Source organism: Myxocyprinus asiaticus, chromosome 26 (assembly GCF_019703515.2).
Source record: "Myxocyprinus asiaticus isolate MX2 ecotype Aquarium Trade chromosome 26, UBuf_Myxa_2, whole genome shotgun sequence".
In the NCBI taxonomy this organism is placed as follows: domain Eukaryota; kingdom Metazoa; phylum Chordata; class Actinopteri; order Cypriniformes; family Catostomidae; genus Myxocyprinus; species Myxocyprinus asiaticus.
The window spans coordinates 187329-199524 of NC_059369.1; the positions used below are offsets into that span (position 1 = coordinate 187329).

Sequence of the window (12196 nt, forward strand, 5' to 3'; positions counted from 1 at the left end):
ACGTGCACTTTCAGGGTAAAGGGAGACAGCCGTCTCTCCAGCCCTTCCTGAAGAAAAGACAGCACAGACTTGATGGCGCATCTCTGTGGGACTTCCCCGTGGGAAGAACACCAGTTAGTGAAAAGACTCCACTTCAAGGCATACAGCTGCCTCGTAGAGTGGGCCTTGGCCTGAGTGATCATGTCTACCACCGCTGGCGGAAGACCTGCTAGGTCGTAGGTACGGCGCAACGAACAGGACTTGCTGCTCTTCCTCCCTGACTTTGCACAGAGTCTGTGCAATGAGGCTCAAAGGAGGAAATGCATACTTGGCCAACTGTGCACCAAGGCATCCGTGCCGAGGGGGGCATCAGACAGGGAGTACCACGGGGGCAATGAGAGGAGTCTTGGGAGGCGAACAGGTCTACCTGTGCCTCCCCAAATCTCTCCCAGATCAGCTGAACTACATGGGGGTGGAGTCTCCACTCCTCGCGGAGCGTTACCTGCCATGAGAGCGCGTCCGCTGCATGGTTGAGGGCGCCCGGATGGTGAGTGGCTCGCAGAGACTTCAGGGTCTGCTGACTCCAAAAGAGGAGGCGGTGGGCGAGTTGCGACATACAACGCGAGCTTACGCCGCCTTGGCTGTTTATGTACGCTACGGTCACCATGTTGTTGGTTCGGACCAACACATGCTTGCCCTGAATCAATGGCCGGAGCCTCCTCAGGGCCAGCGATACTGCCAGCAACTCTAACCAGTTGATGTGCCATTAGAGTCAGGGCCCTGTCCAGAGCCCTGACACTGCCTGACCGTTGAACACGGTGCCCCAGCCCAAGTTCGTGGCATCTGTCGTGACCACAACGCGCCTTGACACCTGCTCTAGGGGAACACCTGCCCGTAGAAACGCCAGGTCCGACCGAGGGCTGAAAGTCTGATGGCACTGTGGCGTGATGGTCACACACCGGGTGCCGTGGCACCATGCCCACCTCGGGACTCGAGTCTGTAGTCAGTGCTGAAGTGGTCTCATATGCATCAACCCAAGGGGGAGAACTGCCACCGAGGATGCCATATGCCCCAGGAGCCTCTGAAATTGTTTCACTGGCACTGCTACCTTCTGCCTGAGTCGGTCGAGGTGCTGAAGCACAAGATCCCTGTGTGCACAATAGACCTTGCGAGTGAGCTAGGATTAGCTAGTCGTCGAGATAACTGAGAATGCGTATGCCCTTCTCCCTTAGCGGGGCCAGGGCAGCCTCTGCGACCTTGGTAAAGATGCGAGGGGACAGGGGCAGACCGGAGAGGAGGACCTTGTACTGGTATGCTCGTCCCTCGAAAGCAAACCAAAGAAAGGGTCTGTGTTGAGGAAGTATCGATACGTGAAAGTACGTGTCCTTCAGGTCGATGGCCGCGAACCAATCCTGATGTCGTACTGACACCAGGATGCGCTTCTGCGTTAACATCCTGAATGGAAGCCTATGTAAGGCCTTGTTCAGGGCATGCGGGTTCAAAATTGGGCGCGACCCTCCCTCTCTCTTGGGCACGATAAAATAAGGGCTGTGGAAGCCCTTGCGCAACTCAGCTATGGGGACGGGCTTTATTGCTCCCTTTGCCAGAAGGGTGGCAACATCTGCCAGAAGAACGGAGGCACCATCGCCCTGCACCGTAATGGAGAGGACGCCACTGAACCGGTGCAGGCGTCTGGCAAACTGGATCATGTAGCCGAGGTGAATCATCCTGATGAGTCACCGTGAGGGGCTGGAGAGCTCTAACCAGGCCTCCAGCCTCCGTGACAGCAGCACCAGGGGGACGACTGGACTTACCGTGCCTGGGCAGGGTGGTTCGCGGCAAGGCAGAGCAGGTGCCCCACCAAAAGACAGCCCAGGGGGGACGTGCTGCTCTGCAGGCCCGCAACGGTGGCCAGTGACTGGGGCGGGCGAGCGGCCCCTGAGACCAGCACACTTACCTGCCACCCGGGTAAGCACGGCTGCCATCTCAGCGTCCGACTCATCCTGTGCTCTACCACCTGTGGGCGGGAGCTCAGAAGATTTGTCCACTTCCGATAGCAGAATCCCACCCTCCGATGCCACGACCGAAAGCTCATCCTCGTTGCGAGCCGCGAACGGCACATTAAACCCGCCCTGAAGTAGACCGCCTGCATCGCTCGACAGCTCGTCTGGACAGAACGAGCGTGCTGGGGGATGGGAGGTCCATGGGGGCTGAGCCGGTGGAAACGCTCCCATGTCCACATCCAGATCGCCCGCGGTGCTTGCAGACCTGGCCGGCTGAGCGGCAACCCAGGTCGGACCGGGTTGGGGAGCAGCTACAGTGGCTCCTTGCTTCATGAAGAAGGAAGTTAGCCATGACCGCAGTGGGCATGTTCTCACAATGAGAACATAACCCTTCCACAAAAGCCGCCTCGGCGTGCTGGCGCCCCAGACACTCGAGGCAGCTTTCATGGGTATCCGGAGGGTAGAGATAACCGCCACATCCAGTAGCACAAATGCGGAAGGACATCTTTAAAAAGACACCAAGCGTTTGCCCAAGCTCTTTTAGAAGGAGATATACTCTTTCTAATATACTCTTTAGCACATGCAGACTCAGGCTGCCGAAGCGCCCAGGGGAAACACAGCACTCAACTGTGTGAGGGTGATCGCTGATATGCGCCGTAAGAATCCAGCAGTGTAGCAAAGAGTGAGAGGTCGAACACGAATGCATTTGGCTCCGAAGAAAAAATCTGAATGAGTGATGCACGCCATCTCCTTTTATACCTGTATGTCCGGGGCGGAGAGTGGCATGCAAATTCCTCTCTCCAATTTTCATTGGCCTTTTCTATTTTAAGCAAAGGTGATTGAGGCTCTCAAGATTGAACCCCTATTGTCACTACATCGACACAATGTCGAGTGAGTGACAGACAGGGAACTACATTTACAGTAATCATCTCATTCAAGGGAAGACTACATGTTCACCTTTGTGGAGCCGAGGAGGGCGGGGCCGGGTTGGAATGAGACACACCCGGTCCCCAATCAGCCTGATGGGGCGCGCGAGGGATAAAGGCGGCCGGGGACGACAGTTCGAGAGAGAGAGAATTACAGACAGCTGTGCTGTGTTTTTGGTTGTGTGTTTTTGTGTGTGTTTTTAGTTAATAAATTATTATTTAAGTTGTCAAGCCGGTTCTCTGATGCGCCGTCGCGTGGTCCTCGATCACTACTCCACCCTCTCAGGCGGACTGCAGCCGCTCCTCCCCGGGCGGACCGGAGTCAGACCGGAGTCAGACCTCCGACCCCCAGCGGACAGAACGCCCCTCCGCGTTCCTGGCGTCCCGTGGGGACTCTCCTCCGCCCCTGGCAGCGGCCCTACCACTCCAGGCGGTCGGGGAGTCACTTCCCTCCTCCCCCCCGCGGACGGCGGTCTTCTCTCAACCCCTTCGCGTTCCCGGGGGACGGCAGGGCACTCCTCCGCCCCCGGCAGCGGCTCCCTCGCTCCAGGCGGTCGGGGAGTCCCGTCCCCACTCGCCTCGCGGACGGCGGCCGTTCCCCGCGTCCGGGTAGTCGGGCTACTCCGTCCCCCGTCGGACGGCAGCGGCGCTCCCCTGGGTGGACGGCAGTGTCGAGGACTCTGCGACGGGAATCCCTCCTCCTTCCCGGGTTTCGGCACCAGTGTAAGGGGATTTAGTAGAAAGGAGGAGGCGAGAACCGGCTTGACAACTTAAATAATAATTTATTAACTAAAAACACACACAAAAACACACAACCAAAAACACAGCACAGCTGTCTGTAATTCTCTCTCTCTCGAACTGTCGTCCCCGGCCGCCTTTATCCCTCGCGCGCCCCATCAGGCTGATTGGGGACCGGGTGTGTCTCATTCCAACCCGGCCCCGCCCTCCTCGGCTCCACAACCTTCTTTAAAGATAGGTTTCAGCTCACTCTCTATTGAGCTGAGACACATTTTGCACTGCATCATATGTCGTGTATTGAAAATATGTGCACAAAAGAAGTGGCAAGATCACAAGAAAGCAATGTAAAACTGTCTGAAGATGTAAAATGCAATCGAATGCAACAATTACTGATTAAAACAGGTGTTTTATACTGTTTCCTGTGATTTATACTGCTTGTTGCAGCAATATGAACTTTGCATAAATGGCGGGGGTGGGTTGGGTTTGGTTGACCCTGGTGCCCCCTCAAAAAAATTAGGTGCATGATGCCCCTGGTTCTAGAATTGTGACTGGAGAAAGAGAGTGAGAGAGAGGGAGAGATGGCTGAAGTGTGACTGATGCATCTTCTTTGTGTTCCTGCAGACATGAGCATGACAGAAGATCAGAAGTCCACACGCTCGAAGCTGCTGGGAGTCAAGAGGCCGGGCAGCACTGCGTATGGGTGAGTGAGAAACATTTTAGTCGTAAGTATCACTTGCTTCAGACTGTTGACATTGCCAGAAAGACTCTCAAACTCTCACAGGACACTCGCAGCAGCGTGGAAAGGCAGAATGTGACACAAACGCTGTGCACAAATAGTTTTTATGGTTTTATTTAGAACAGAACAATGTAAGAAGCAACGTCAGCAACAAGGTTAGAAAGTTTGTTTTGTTTTTATAAAGTTAAAGTTATGTTTTTATACACACAAACCTTTAGTAAATCAGGGCCTTTGTGTTTTTGGTCCCTGGCATGGGATGTTAGTGCATTGGTGTCCCCACCAGGCTTCTTAACCAGCTTAAGACTTTCTTGATCAAACAACTTTACCAGAAACACCATGTTGGTCGACTGGCCGTAGTCTAATGATGGAAATAAACAAACCAGCTATAACCAGAAATTCATTCTTGTCTATGGCAGACACTGAATTCTTTTGGTTTATAACACCAGCATCATCTACATCACTTCTGCAACATTTCCTGCTCATTGTCCAGAAGATTCTTTGTATTTCTGCAGTTGACATTTGGTATTGTCATCTAACCCCTTCTGCATGGCACTATTCTTTCTCATTACCACCCGTGGACACAACAGTATGGACAGGCAGGAGAAATGGGTCTTCTCCATCTGTCACGTGCACAGAGAGCTTCAGGAAAGAAAGACAGGAAATGGGACAAGGGTTGGTTGTGTGGGAGACAAGAAGTTAGCATAGTGTTAGTTTATCATTAATGAGGTGGCAGCCTGAGATAATTGAACCATTCCAGTATGGTCCCGACTGCTCAGACCGCTAACTGGTTGATGGGGTGAAGAAACTCCAGCTAGCATGACCAGAGATCGGTCACAACTGAAGTCCTCATGATTCCAGACAAACGCATGTCAAGCATGTTAATATTTGTGGATCCTTCCATTGTCCAAAAGACACAATTATAAGAGTGTGGAGTTGTTAACAAGCCTTAGAGAAATAGTAAGAATATTTTCATCACCCTCTAAGGCCTTGTGTGTCCAGGAATCATGTCAAAGTTTCCATGACATTAAACCATAGTTCAGTCAGGGATCACCCATGAGATTGTCATGCTATAACTAGCCACACTTTCAGCTGGCATTCACAGAAATATCTCTGGGTTTGAAAACAGCTGCTTTTGTTGTTTCATCAAAGCCAAAACCAGCTGAAGGTATTAGGGGTTAAAGAAGGGTCCGAATAGCTGTCTGATTTTGGACCACGAGGCTTTCTTTATTTACTATCATATGACAGGCTGTTGTTGATCTAATGGTAAAATGGGGAAGACCCTCACCTACCCCACCCACCCACCCGCACAGGAAGGAATTCATCCATTCATAATCCCACTGGATTCTCGTCATGGAGTATAAAATCAAACCAATATTTTATCTATCCCTCATCGTCCATTGACTGGGGTCTGAGCTAATGTAATCATTCCTGCCACAGCCGTAAGACATCCGGAAAGAGAGGTAGGCTGGGGGCTTTGGAGAGCCAAACTGCTTGCCATTTGTCCCCCAGCAGAAACAATCCATCTCAAATTGATCTAGCCACTTGCTGCGGTCGGGCACTCTTAATCAATCTCAAATTGATCTCTGTGCCAGAGGTAAGGAAAACTTGCAGCAGACCTTATCAAAAATATTGTGCTACTGGAGGAATCTTATCACGGACAAGCAAGAAAAATTTGACTCAGACCCCTGGGCACCAATACAGGACAGGACATTTGTAAACGTCCACATGCACTGAGACACATATTGTAACAGTAATAGAATGGGTGAGGAGGAGGCGTGAACCGGCTGAACAGTAAACATAAAGTTTAATGGTAAAACTCAACTTAAAACAACACAAAACAAACATGTACACAGACACACACAACGCGGCTGCGTGCGTCTCTCTCTCTCTCTCTCAAATGCGTCCCCAGCTCCCCTTTATCTCGCTCTCCCGCTGATCAGCTGATTCAGTGCCGGCCGTGCAGCCTCATGGCCTGGCCACGCCCTCCTCCTAATCACACATATGTACAGATGTTCCAACCTACTGAACACCTACATCAAGAGCCATCATGTCTGCCCTCCTAGTTACTTTCCTGCCAGTGTTAGTAACTATTAGTTATGGGCTATCACGGGTTCCCAAACTGAAATATTCTAAAGTATTACTTGAATTTCACCCTGATATTCTAAATAATGTTAACCTATCGAAACAATGAATTTTGCAAGATCTTTGAATGTAAATGTAAAATATTTCAGTGGTTCCCAAACTTTTTACAGTGGTGTCCCCCTCCAAACATTAAACATCTGGTTATTCACACTAGGCATATTGAAAATATGTTTATTTAACAAAATAAGCTTTGTTAAACAACTCCCTTATAACAAACATGTTATTTGCACATGCACAATTAAAGTACTGTGTCCTGCTTCCACAAAACAATCAAGAGGAACCCCCTGAGCCAATAATCAATATCTTTTTTGTGTGTATGTGTGTAAATAAAACATTTGATATAAAGGAGTTGTTTTACAAAGCTTATTGTGTTAAATACACAATACTGGTACTGTGAAATGAATTGCGCACTGCTGCTGACCAACTTTGAGCTCTGCAAGGTGTCATTATATGTCATATTTGACACTGTCAGCAAGTTTGAGCTATTTTGCTGACAAAAAATAAATAAATAAAAATGATAGAAAAAATAGGTGCAAACAAATGCGAGTGAAAATTACTGAGTGTGCATGTGGAAATTGTTTTGGCACAGCGACATCAAAACATTTGACATTTGACACCTGACATCAAAACTCATGAATTATATAATACCATCAGAATAAAAACTCCCTAATGCATCTCCCCTTATATGCAAAGTGTGTTTTACACTGCAGTTAATTTTTTTTTTTAATAAAATCATGGATGACTGGCAAGCGTGATTCTGGTTAAACAGCAAAGCATCACTTAGCTATGTCACCTAGCAGTGTGTTGGCGACATTTGCATGAAGTATGAGCCATTGTATATTATGGTTACATTTGTTCATCTACAGGGTGGCCCAAAAATAAATAAATAAAGCAGGGCCACTATGTTTGATTGCTCAAACTGTATCTTAATAATGAATAAAGATGTTTGCCCCATTTTTGGTGTACTTCTACGACTTTTTGTAAACAAAAAAATTAAGTCACTGTGACGTCACCTACAAATAAATTAATAAGTGAATCGTTTCACTTTCATGACAGCATACTCCTTCACCTGTGTCTCCCATTAACCTGTATTTCCATATCACAGACTCTGATTGGGGCATTATCCTCTTGTAGCATGAGATTTACTGTATAATGTATATTTTAACTTTATTAGCTGTTATTATCAGTCTCCAGTGATTCGGGTCAAACTTTTCAGGTGCACGGGTAGCTTTCAAAACCTGCTGCCACATTTCCGCCAGTGCCTTCAGTCCAGCTATGGGGTCATCAGCCGGGAGCCACCCATCATAGATGTTTTGCCCCATTAATGGCGGAACATCTCCTGGTGGTGGGACAGCGGTCAGGGACATCTCCCTGCCACCCCTCGTAGCTGCACACCGGATCCTTTCCTCTTATACGTGCCTTCACATCAAGACATTCCACATTTACAGTTCATAACATGCAGAGAAGGTTATCATGACCATACTCATCAACCCAGTGGCTAAGGCTGTGCTAGCCCCATTGGCACTGTTGATGCGTGCTCAGTGCCCCGGTTCCGTATGGCATAACCTCCTATGCGACCATACATGCCATCCTGGTGGCAAAGGCAGTGCTAGCCCTATGTGCCAACATCTCCAATAACCCTACCTAGCATACAAGACAGACACAAGCCGCCTTATTCCTTCCCCCATCGTAATTGTACCAGACATTATCTCAAAACCTCACAAATGTTCCATAACTCTACTTTCCCCTACTGCCTTTCTTACTTCTACCCCCCCACCCCACCCTTTTTTTGTCCTGCTTTTTTAACCATAGCCAGAAGCTCCCTTTCTCAGCTTACTCTGCCATTTCCTTCAGACTTCTTCAACTCCGATCAAGATATATGAACAGAATGGTCAGAAATTATCAGAGAATTGCATGTGTTGACTTAAATACTGTACCTCTCAATACAGTGTGAATTTCGGATATGTTAATGTAGCTGCATTATATGTGAGTGACTGTGAAAAGGACAAAGGGGTTGAAAGCAAACCATAGGGTATTTATTTGTGTGTATTTATGTGTGACTCCCTTTTGAGCCTCACTAAAGGGTTGTATGGGGGACTCTTTTGAGAGCAAGTTGAAACTGCACTCTGAGATTGAATGAGCAAATGTCATACCTGTCAATCAAGCGATAAACCCCTGGCCTGCTCCCCTGAGGCATTTCTGATTGGCAGGTTTTTGCCTCTATCTCATCTCATTTTCATGTTCTTTCACTCTTTTTCCTGTTCTTAAAGGAGAACTTTCCCCACAGACCCCCGCTGGATGAAATGTTTTAATCTGCCTCATGCTGACACTGCAAAGGGCAATTGTTTGCATTTGTAAGAATGCTTAATAAAACAGCATTTCACAGCAAGTGATCATGAAAACTGTCTGTGCAAAAGAACTCACTTTATATATACTGTATGTGGGCTAGATAAAAGTTGTTTTTGTCCTCAAAATCCCTTACCACTCTAACTCCTCTTAGAGCTTTACAACTATAACCATTCATCACAGTCCTTTAGCATGTTCTGACTCACACAATGTGTTTTCTAACCAATCGAAATTATGGTTCCCTGTCTGTCACTCACTCGACATTGTGTCGATGTAGTGACACTAGGGGTTCGCTCTTGAGAGCCCCAATCACCTCTGATTTATTCAGAAAAGACCAATGAGAATTGGCGAGTTGAATTTGCATGCCGCTCTCCACCCCGGACATACGGGTATAAAAGGAGATGGCATGCACCACTCATTCAGACTTGTTCTTTGGAGCCGAATACATGTGTTGTGTTCATCCCATCACCTTGTTACTGCTGGATATAAGGCGCATATCAGCGGTTGCTCTCGCACGGTAGAGTGTTGTTCTTCCCCTGGGCGCTTCGGCAGCTGAGTTCACAGGTGTAAAAGAGCAAATTCTTAAGAGTAATTTCCTCTAAAAGAGCTCGCACAAATGATTGATGTCTTTTTAAAGATCCCCATCGGATGGCCACAAAGTCTCGAGTGCTTGGGTCGCCAGCATGCTGAGGCAGCATTTGTGGATGGGTCATGTTCTCACTGTGAGAATATGCCCATGAGAACTTTGCGGTCACAGCTCTCTTCTTTCTATATGAAGCAGAGAGCCACCGCAGCTGCTCCCCGACTTGGTCCGTCCTGTGTTGAATCACAGGTGGCTGGGACGGCCAGCGGCGTGGGCAATTTGGATGTGGTTATGGGATTCTATCCGCCGGCTCAGTCCCTGTGGACCTCCCATCTCCCAGCACGCTTGTTCTGCCCGGTAGAGTTCACGAGCGAGGCAGGCGGTCCGCCTCAGTGCGGATTCAATGTCTCGTTCGGGGCTTTGCGATGAGGATGAATTGTCGGTCGCAGCATTGGAGGGTGGGCTGCTGCTTTCGGAAGCGGACGAATCTACTGAGCTCCCACTCTTGGGCAGCAGAGCTCAGGACAAAGCGGATGCTGAGTTAGCATCCGTGCTTGTCCGGGCAGCTGCGAACATTGGGCTTGAGTGGAACCCTCCACCCTGCCCTGAGCTTTCGTGGCTGGAGGATTGGTTTCTGGGCTCGGAGCACGGCTTCCCGGAGGAGCTTGCGAGGTCATGGAAGGCACCTTTCTCCGCCAGTACACGCTACACAGACTCATCCATCCTGACTACCCTCGATGGCGGGGCGGCCAAGGGATATGTTGAGCTTCCCCAGGTAGAGCGCGCTCTAGCGGTGCACCGCCGGCCACTGTTGTGGGCCAGCAGAGCAGCACGCCACCCCCGGACGATCTTCCCGGTGGGGCTTCAGCTCTACCTCACCACGAACCACCCACCCCAGGCATGATAAAACCGATCGTCCCTCTGGTGCCATTAGCGCAGAGGCTGGGAGCCTGGTTAGCACTCTCCAGCCTGTCGCGATGGCTTATCAGAACGATACGTCTCGGTTATGCGATCCAGTTCTCCAGACATCCACCCAGGTTCAGTGGCATCCTCTCCACCTCAGTGCGAAGTGAGGTTTTGGCGAAGGGAGCGATAGAGCCCGTCCCTCTAGCCGAGATGCACAAGGGCTTCTACAGCCCTTATTTTATTGTGCCCAAGAGAGGGGGTGGGTTGCGCCCAATTCTGGATCTGTGTACCTTGAACAGAGCCTTACACAGGCTTCCATTCAAGATGCAGATGCAGAAGCACATCCTGGCATCAGTGTGACATTGGGATTGGTTTGCGGCCATTGACCTGAAGGACGCGTACTTCCATGTATCGATCCTTCCTCGACACAGACCGCTTCTTCAGTTTGCCTTGGAGGGGTGAGCGTACCAGTACAAGGTCCTCCACTTCGGTCTGTCCCTGTCCCCTCGCATCTTTACCAAAGTTGCAGAGGCTGCCCTGGCCCCGCTAAGGGAGAAGGGTATTCGCATCCTCAATTACCTTGACAACTGGCTTATCCTAGCTCACTCGTGAGATCTATTGTGTGCACACAGGGACCTTGTGCTTCAGCACCTTGACCAACTGGGACTTCAGGTCAACCGGGAAAAGAGCAAGCTCTCCCCTGTGCAGAGCATCTCTTTTCTTGGCATGGAGCTGGACTCGGTCACCATGATGGCATGCCTCACGAACGAGCGTGCACAGTTAGTGCTGGCCTGCCTGAAGACCTTCAGGTGGAGGACAGCGGTGCCACTGAAACAATTTCAGAGGCTCCTGGGGCATATGGCAACCTCGGCGGTGGTACTTCCCCTCAGGTTGATGCATATGAGACCGCTCCAGCACTGCCTACAGACTCAAGTCCTGAGGTGAGCATGGTGCCACAGCACCCAGCGTGTGACTATCACAGCATTTCTACAGGCAGGGGTTCCCTTAGAGCAGGTCTTGAGGTGTGTCGTCATGACAGATGCCTCGAATTCGGGCTGGGGCACCGTGTGCAATGTGCAGGCAATATTGGGGCTCTGGACTGGGCCCCGCCTCAACGCCTAGAGTTGCTGGCAGTATCAGCCATTGATTCAGGGCAAGCATGTGTTGGTCTGGATGGACAACACAGCGACCGTGGCATACATAAACCGCCAGGGCGGCGTACACTCATGTCGCGTGTTGCAACTTGCCCACCGCCTCCTCCTTTGGAGTCAGCAGACATGGTTCTCAGATCCTCCTAGACCACACCTGATTCCCTTTTGGGATCTCTCTGTGGTCCTATCGGCCTTACAAAGAGCCCCATTTGAGCCCCTGGAGCAGGCCAAGCTCAGCACTCTGTCGCTGAAGACGGCCCTCCTGGTAGCGCTCACCTCTATCAAGAAGGTTTGGGACCTGCAGGCACTCTCTGTCACCAGCGAATGCCCGGAATTCGGGCCGGGACACTCTCATGTGATCTTGAGACCCCGGCCTGGTTACGTGCCCAAAATTCCTACCACTCCCTTTCGGGATCAGGTGGTGAACCTGCAAGCACTCCCTTCAGAGGAGGAAGACCCAACCTTATAATTGTTGTGTCCAGTTCATGCCCTGCACATCTATCTGGACCGCACGGGTTGTTTTTCAGGAGCTGGGCTTGGCCCCTTAGTTCCAGTGAAAGGAACACTGAATGCTTCAGCATCCCAAGAGATTTTGGACAATTCCATGCTCCCAACTTTGTGGAAACAGTTTGGGGATGGCCCCTTCCTGTTCCAACATGACTGCGCACCAGTGCACAAAGCAAGGT

At 50.1% G+C, this 12196-nt stretch overlaps 1 protein-coding gene across 1 annotated transcript in view; it reads left to right on the forward strand.

Annotated features, from left to right (window-relative positions):
* Positions 1–505: 505 nt before the first annotated feature.
* The window catches only part of LOC127416693 (RNA-binding Raly-like protein), a 102630-nt gene continuing 90939 nt past the window's right edge, over positions 506–12196 (forward strand). The window contains exons 1-3 of the mRNA XM_051656203.1: positions 506–526; positions 1587–1674; positions 4268–4346. Coding sequence (XP_051512163.1) covers positions 506–526; positions 1587–1674; positions 4268–4346 — 188 coding nt within the window. The remainder of the gene's footprint in view (positions 527–1586; positions 1675–4267; positions 4347–12196) is intronic.